The sequence below is a fragment of the Pogona vitticeps genome, chromosome 1 (assembly GCF_051106095.1).
Source record: "Pogona vitticeps strain Pit_001003342236 chromosome 1, PviZW2.1, whole genome shotgun sequence".
Taxonomy (NCBI): Eukaryota; Metazoa; Chordata; class Lepidosauria; order Squamata; family Agamidae; genus Pogona; species Pogona vitticeps.
In genome coordinates, this window is record NC_135783.1 from 76,638,554 (window position 1) to 76,647,059 (window position 8,506).

General features: G+C 41.0%; 1 protein-coding gene across 4 annotated transcripts in view; it reads right to left on the reverse strand.

The window, feature by feature from the left end:
• GRM1 (glutamate metabotropic receptor 1) overlaps positions 1-8,300 on the reverse strand; it is a 247,624-nt gene extending 239,324 nt beyond the window's left edge. For 2 of the 4 annotated variants that reach the window (XM_020810718.3, XM_072995650.2), the window contains exons 1-2: positions 7,612-8,189; positions 5,469-6,368 (exon numbers count right to left, since the gene is read on the reverse strand). In XM_020810718.3, the coding sequence (XP_020666377.3) occupies positions 5,469-6,243 (775 nt within the window). In that variant the 5' untranslated portion in view covers positions 6,244-6,368; positions 7,612-8,189. Of the gene's footprint in view, positions 1-5,468; positions 6,369-7,611 lie in introns of all 4 variants that reach the window. The other 2 variants (XM_020810631.3, XM_078383274.1) reach the window with 2 other exon arrangements.
• Positions 8,301-8,506: the final 206 nt, after the last annotated feature.

An 8,506-nucleotide genomic window follows, 5' to 3' on the forward strand; every position in this document is an offset into this window, starting at 1 on the left:
CACTGACCAGATATATTTTAAGACAAAATGAAGGTAGGTTTGTGATTCAACCCCAGAATGGAGAGGAGGCACACAACAGCACAGTCTCAAGATGTTTCTTTACAATACAGCAACGATTATAAATTAAAATGCCTTGGAGGGAAGATGCCTGGTGACAGGCATTCGCACAGACAGATGTATGGCTTTGTTACTTGGCTGTTGCTTCCTTCAGGAATAATGCACTCCCTGATGTGCAGCTACAGGACAGAGCCACATGATAACCTGACAAAAGAAGTTGTTTGTGATTTATTATGACTCTATAACCTTATTTGCCTCTTTGGGTGCAGACTGACGTTTTCAGTGCAATTGTACAATTTTCGTGGGGCATGTGGAAAGGAATATAATCAGACTTCACATACAGATGCAGACGCTTTCCATGGACGCTTTCCATTCCATTCATACCAAATGTTGTTGAACATTTACTGATAGGAAACATTAAAAGGATTTTGAAAAAAAATGTGCTTCTGATAGATTACCCATGTCTACCAACTTCATTACCTTTGCCCTCTAAATCATGACCATATAAATATGCCAGTTTAAATGGCAGGGGGCTGAGGTATTTTTGTCATCATCACACACTCACATGCACTGTCACAAAAATATGGCATGGACTTTAACTGAGACTCCTATTCAAAAAGAGAACTTTATGCAGTGGTTTTCCAAAAGAAGAAGGGTAGCTGTTCTGTGGAGAATTCTCACATGTGGATGTAATGAAGAGCTAATTAAAAGATAACGCTTCCCTGTTCCAAAATGGGTGAGGTATTTATTCCATATTCCTTTTTTTCTTTTATTGAATTTAAGGCATTTAAATGTTTGTCTCCAACCTTTTCCATTCAACTACTAAACAGATCCCTTAAGCAAAATAGGTTCTATCCCTCAGTGTCAGAATTAGCCATCAGTGTGGAAAAGAAGATAACGTTGACTTAAGTCAGGACATTAAAAAAACACAAACGGTTTACTGAAGGTTCATCCACATGCCAGAGGTCTGATTTGTGCAGCAGCACCAAATTGCCAGCTGAAATATATACTGATTGAGGAATTCAGTTCATAGCAGCATCACCCTCAGCCTCAAGCCAAAAATCTTTTTCTTTTGTTAGACTGAGGCTGGTTCTAGTTCACCATTAAAAATGTCACCCCATCTCAAAAGGCCATAATAACTATACTCTAATCATGATGTTCTGGAGAGATCATATTATACCACCTCTTCGGACAAGGCAATTTCAATAAGAGGCATTTAAAGAACAACAACAATAATAATATGATAACAGTGACCAAAGGTCAACCACAACTTCAAAAGCAACCATTTCAACTGCCAATGCCCTAAGAATATTCAAGGATATTCAACTTGACCAATTAGCTTCCTTTTTAGACCATTTTCTTGCATGGGACATAAATCCCCATGGAAGCGTCTATCACATTATTTATATGACGTTTCATCTTTGCAAACGGGAGCCATCCTGGACAGTGTAGGTGTTGTGTTCATATTTCTAGCCCCGCTGAAATAGGGACCACCAATGGGAGCATTGGGGAAACCAACGATATTCAACAGAGTGCCTTCTTGGTAGTTGCCCCCAGGTTGGGAATCTCCTTTTTGTGGCAGCCTGCACAGGCCCCTTTCCCACTGCCCTTCTACGGGTGTGCAAGTACATTTTTATTCATGTGAGCTTTTAGTTATTAACTGATTCCTGTGGAAGGGGCTTTTAATGGGTAAGTATTCTCATTTTTTTAATGGATGGGATTTTGGACCACTGGGTTTTAATATCACGATTTGTGCAAATATAATTTAATATACAATTATTTGTTCTTTTTAGTGGCACCTTTTTAGCTCATCTTCTTATGAGTTGCCTTGAGCCTCAATTTGGGGGGGAAAGCCAATGTCCCATCAATAGGAATGGTATTTTTGCAGGTGGAATGGCTGGGCAGAAATACATCTGAATATGCATCTCGACTCAGAAGGAATCAGTACTTTATTGACTTATTTATTTTTATTTATCTGAATTATAAATAAAAATAAATAAGTCAATAAAATACTTATTCCTCCTGAGTCGAGATGCATACTCAGATGTATTTCTGCCCAGCCATTCCACCTGCAAAAATGCCATTCCTATTGATGGGACTTGTTCTAATAAAATGCGACATATAAATACTCATAATGGCTACATCCCTCAAATGCATCAACATGAGACCAAGGGTTTTTCCCCCTGAAGAGATAAGTACAAAAGAGCTGTGAATTCTATGTTATTTACATGGATGTCTTTGGACAGAAGAATGGTGTATGCATAAAAATAATAATATATATAATATATTCAGGCAAGGTAAAAGAAAATGAGTTGTAGAAAACGTGTCATTGGGATCTCCCTTTAAAAAAAAAAAAAGCTAAAAGCAGTTTCATAGACTCAGCCTTCAGACTAGCCACCTTCCACATTTAGGTGGGCTAATGTGCTGAGGGTGGCAAAGTAATGGCCCTTCATTGCCACCTGTCCAATAGGCTGTCTCCAGAACAAAATTATGGAGAAATAAGAGTATATCCATTATTGTTCTCATGGATTTTTTAAAAAGATGCTTGTAGTAAGAACTCTGGGAGACAGTGGAAGACAGGAGGGCCTGGCGTGCTCTCATCCATGGGGTCACGAAGAGTTGGACATAATGACTAAACAACAAAAGTAAGAACATACTGTAAATATGCTTTCAAATGAAAGAGGGATAAATCTGTTCTAGATATGACCTCGGCAAGCTTCATGATCCTAGAGCAGCACCAGAAAAGGGCAATGGTAAAACCCTTTTGAGCACTGTATACCTAGAAAAACCTGGAAATGGTCACCATAAGTTGACAACAGGTAATTATTATTAAGACACGTCCAGATTTGCTCCTCTTCACCCTTCTCTTTCTCTTTTAAAAAACAGTACCTATTTGAATCTTTAGATCTCTTATACTTTGCTCAAAGTTGTGTCATCATCCTTTTCAAAAGCTTGGAGAGTAGAAATCCGGCTATATATTATTTGTTTTTAAAGCAAAGCTGCAGTCCTAGGCAAGCATGTAGATATCTCACTGAGCATAATGACCCTAGTCAGTTACGTCTTGTCAAGTTGAAACTGACTTATAGTGACTCTAATGGGGCTTTCAAGGTACGTGAGGTATTTAAGGAGTGGTTAAACTCACCCCCAGTAAGTTTCCATGGCTAAGAAGGGATTTGAACCCTGGTCTCCAGTCCCAATCCAGCCTTACTGTCATGTAAACATGAATAATATCAAACTATACAAGGTATTTTCAAAATCTATTATATGTAAACACAATATTATATAGTGTTCTTACCTGTGAACTGTGATGATTCAAAGTGAGAAGCAAACCTGTTCTGAAGTGGGAACAATCTTCTTAAAACATCTCAAAGTGGAGGGGGAGTATTTATAAAGGAGTTCTTGTTAAGTAAGGAATGTTTTCACTTAAAAAGAGGAAGATTTTTTTTCTAATATCATGTGGAGTGTCTAGTAAAAGATACCCATACTATAATATATTACAATACATACAAAGCATATACAACTTGTTAAATACATATTTCAGTATGACCGTGTTAGCCTATTTACTTTTAGAGGACAGCAATATATGTCATAAATTAAGAATAGTTGTTCCCTTCACTTGTCAAAAGATCTGTCTAGATTTACAAACAGTTTTGCGATTCAAGGTCAGGAGGGTGCAACAATTGGAGCAGGCTGTTGCTTTTATGACTGAGTTAACACAAAATGAACTGCACTACCATTTTTTCCCTGTTCTCACATCTAAGAGAAACAAAATCTCCCACATTTAAAAAGGCTAACTCCATCTTCATGACTGCCATGGAAAACTTATGAAACCATCCTATATTTATAAATTATTTTATCCAGCTGCAATTTGGACACAAAATTGAAAAAAAAGGGAGGGGAGACACCAAGACTATTCATTATGAAAAAGGACACTGTATATCTTATGAAAGGAAATAATATAAAAGGAAATCTAAATTGCATGTTGCATGTCCAGTACAATTTTGCATGTAAAGAGACAATGATCATCATATTGACCAAATTTCACAACAAAAACATTTCCCCTCATAGATACCTTGAATTATTTTGTATCTTGTTCATTGAGATCCAACTGCAAATTAAAGCTTGTGTTTTCTAAAGCACATCCCTCAGAAAGTACAGTTCCTTCAGTATGTTTTTAAAATGGATTAAATGTCTTGCTTGCAGCACTAGAAAGTAGCATTACCATATTGTAACATTAGTCCTTCTGTGTATTTGTATAATAACAGATCTCTTTGCTTACAGAAATCCATTCTCCCAAACTGATAATATTGTTGGTGCTTGGGTCTGTAGCCCAGTGCCATCTCCAAAGAACAGATTTCTTTGGGGTCAGTGTTGATCCACACGCACATATATAGAAATATACCATATCTTTGGTCTCCATTAAAGCAAAAATGAAATTGACTTTAGGAGCAGAGGCGTTTACCCACCACCCCATCTCTCAAAGCAAGACGGCAGGACTTGCCTCATCGAAAATCTATAAACTTCATTACTGAACTGGCACTTTTTCTTAGGGAATGATTTGTCTATGCCATTATTAACCTTGCCTGTACATTTTCACATCTGCTACCTATTTAATTAGAAGCGAAAGACTGCTTGAAGTTGGATTTATTTAGTCTCTGTGAGGGAGGGAGAGCCAGGTTGATTTACACAAAATGTACTAGCACCAGATATGTCACAGACATTTCTGTATGTTTCTTTTTTACAAGTGTAAACCAAAATCATTGGCTTCTGTACTCAATAGTTCCACCTCAAGAACACAGATTGAAAAGAACTGTTAGCTAATACAAGACTAATACAAGAAACAAACACATTACTGTGTATACATAGTCTTTATGAAGTATAATTTAGTTTTGCTTTAGTATCTGTGAGAAGAGTAGGTTGCTAATAAAACACTAACTTGTCTCCCTGATATAGAGATTAATATCTCCAAAAAAGTTCTTCAAGGCAGCAAAATTGCAGTATAGCCTTGGAATTCCTCTACAATTAAAAAAGGCAGAAACTATTAATGATCTGAAAGCTGGAATTAAGAAAAGGAGACAGAGCATCTATAAATCTTTTATCTCACCACACCTTTGATAAGTTTGTGGAATGCTATCCATGGTCAGAAAATGTTAGAAAAACTAAGGAATAAAGACTATAAATACTGTATTCATCTAGAACAGTTTGGACTTGAACTTTGGAGACTTAAGTTCCTTACACGCCAAGTTACGGACTTTGCTATCAGGTCACTGTTCCTTAGTCTAAGTTTTCGAAAAGGGGGGACACCATTTTCTATATCTTTGATTTAGTTAGATCAAGTCAGAAAATGTTTGGCACATGAAAAGTTCTACAGATGCAATTAATACTAAGGAATGTATTTTTTTTACACCCACCTTCTGTATGCACGGCAGAGACATACGTCCAGTTGTAACGTTTGACAATGTCAAGCATGGCTCTGGCTTGTAGAATGTCAGATGGGACTACTCTCAGGAAATACTTGTACAAAGTTTTGTCACTCAAATCAATACTGGTTGCTGAATAAGCAATCTGGGGGATATCGAAGAGTTGAAGCAGATTTTGAACTTGTATAGCCACAGAACTGGAACCAGGTCCAATAACACCAGCAATGGGTTTCCTGGCCCTGACCTGGTGGTGAAATAAAGGGTCAGGCAGGCAGCGTCCAAGAGCATCTTTCTCATCTCGGACAGAGATCAAGGAGTCTCTTATGAATTCAATACTTTGTTCCAAGGCCACAGAGGAGTGCCAGCAAGAATCTCTGATTTCACTGCCTAAAGTGATATTGGGCAACAGGACTGGGTCTGAATTAATTTTATCCAATGTGTGAAACATTGCTTCAACCCTCTGGATGCCATATTGCTCTCGGATCTCCCCACATTTTCTCTCAGGTACTTTCTCAGCTGGGGGTTGGTGATGGACTGAAAAAAGTGCTCCTATAATGACATCACCATCCATTCTGGCTACTGATCTTTGAGCAGAAGCTCCTGTGATCAACACCTTCCTGCCTGCATTCTTGGGGAGGAAGTCCATCTCAAGGAGGATAGCAGGGAAGAAGACCAGCAGCACCCCAATCATTTTGTTGCAGGAAGCCATCCAGATCCAGGTGACCAGTTTCAAGGGCTCTTCTTGTCTGCACATTGTTAAGAACATGAAGAAGGCAATGGAACTCCTTTTACCGATTCACTTTGCAAGGGCCTCCCAATCAAATTACAATGTGGTCTTAAAGCAAATAGCCTGAAGGGGCAAGAGGAGTCATTCTAGAAGCAAATTTTAGCCTGTTGACAGAAGAGGAAAGAATGGAACGCATCAGTCAGCTAAAAGTGTGTCACAGCACAGCTCCATAAAAGGTCACGTTCTTTATAAGCATCTTTTCCCACATGCCTAGAATATTAGTAGACACTAAATCAATTGGCTCCAGGTAGTAGGTCACTCTCAGATACTAATTTCAAGGAAAGAGAGGCGAAAGGGGAATGTCACAGCACTACACCCACTGATATGGTCACACTGTATACAGAAACATTTTAGATATAAAATGTAATACAATGGTGCATTCACTGCATGCATGAGTATATGCAATATATAAATCTGAATACGTTGATGAAGAGATCTCTGTGGGACATGCCCAACCACCTTCCTGTGCATCTTTTATGACCAAGGTAAATTGATATCACCTGCAATCACATATTGGGTATGGCAACTGTTATAAGTTTCAGAACTTCCATAGGTGTTTTAATTATTCATCTATGTCTATGTCTGTGTCTGTGTCAACATCTACATATGTCTATAAATCTAAACGGTCCTGTCAAGTACTTGAAGGCTACACTAGTTTTAAACATAATGAAAAAGAGAGGACAAAATCATGGGAAAGGGAAAATGTCGTTTAAAGGTCAAGACAGTTGTTTGAAAAAAACCCAAGCAAGATGCAGCCTTTCCTGCTAGATTCATGGGGCGGGGGTGAGGGCTGGTTCTTTTCTGTTATGTGGGGTGGTTGAAAGGAAAGGCTGTAGTTTTACAACAAACATAACTATGCTAGCTGTAGGAAATACATATTAGTTACTAAGGCAACCGCAGGCAAAGTCCTGATGTGCTTTTACTGGCACAGCTTGGTTTTCATGCAGACTTTGGGCAGGAGAGGTGACAAGCCAAGCGGCTAGAGTTTAAGTAGTTTAATGCGATTTAGAAACCGATCGGCCGCTCGTTGGAGATAATTGCTGATTGAAAGAGGGATGCTTCGCGGAAGAGAAGCTGCCTAGGCTCCCTGTTGCATGGGCTGGGAAGTGGCTTTCAGGACCCTGGACAGCGTCCGACACTACCCAACGCATTCCTTGCTTCGGTGGAACAGAGATTTTGACGCGCCAGAAAGCCATTTGCCCCCAATACTTCCGGCACCCGCTGCTTTAATTTTGTAACACACACACACACACACACACACACACACACACACACACACACACACGCCTGCTTTTAACTAGCTTTATCTCGCCTCCCGCCAGTCTCCGAAAATACAGAAATACATACCTGCGGCGACTGCCCTGTGCAGCAGCTTCTCCTCTCCATTTTTCTTGAATGGCTTTGAATGCCTGTCAAATCCCGGGGCGGCGGTGATGGTGGTGGTGGGCTTCTCTCCCTAGCGCAAGGCAGATTTCCAATGGCTCCCCCTCCCTCCAATCTCTCTCTCCCCTGAAGGACAGCAAGCCGGGAATGGGGAGGGCAGGTTGGAGGGTGGGTGGAAGATGAAAGGGGCGACAGGCAACTGCTACTCGGAGAACTTCACATGCGTGAATGAAGGGGAAGTGTGTCAGGATCCTGGTGTCCCTGCGCGTGCACACACACACACACACGCCACACACAGAGAGAGGGAGACGACAGAGAGGTATCTCAAAAACTGGCCGAGAAGCTAAAGACGTCTGAAACGGCATGGGTGCGGAAGGTCTGTCTGTCGTCTGGCTCTCTTGTTTGCCTGCCACGTTGATGCTCAAGCGGGCTGGCAGGCTGGCTGGCCGGCTGCCGCTGGAAGGAGCAACTTAAAAGGACCTACCGGCATCTCGATCCGCGAGGCGGTTGAGCTCCTTCCTGGTCCCAAGCCGTTCATTGCTAGTTCGCCGGTTCACATTTCCCGTGGCCACCGTCTGGCACTCCGCGGCAGCTTGGAAGGGAGATGGGCTGTCCGCGACTGCCCTCTTTCTTCGACGTTGTTCTACCGCATGAAGCAGGAAAAGCGGCGGCGGCGGCGGCGGCGGCGGAGGGGGGCGGCGGTAGCGGAGGGCGAGCGAACAGGTCACTGGAGGCTCCTCTGTTATCTCATACATAAAGATCTGTCCTTTTCTCTCTCTTCTTTCTATTGCCTCTCTCTCTTACACGCAGACGCGCGCGCACACTCAACCTTTTTCTTTGTTGCCTGCCAGGTAATCGA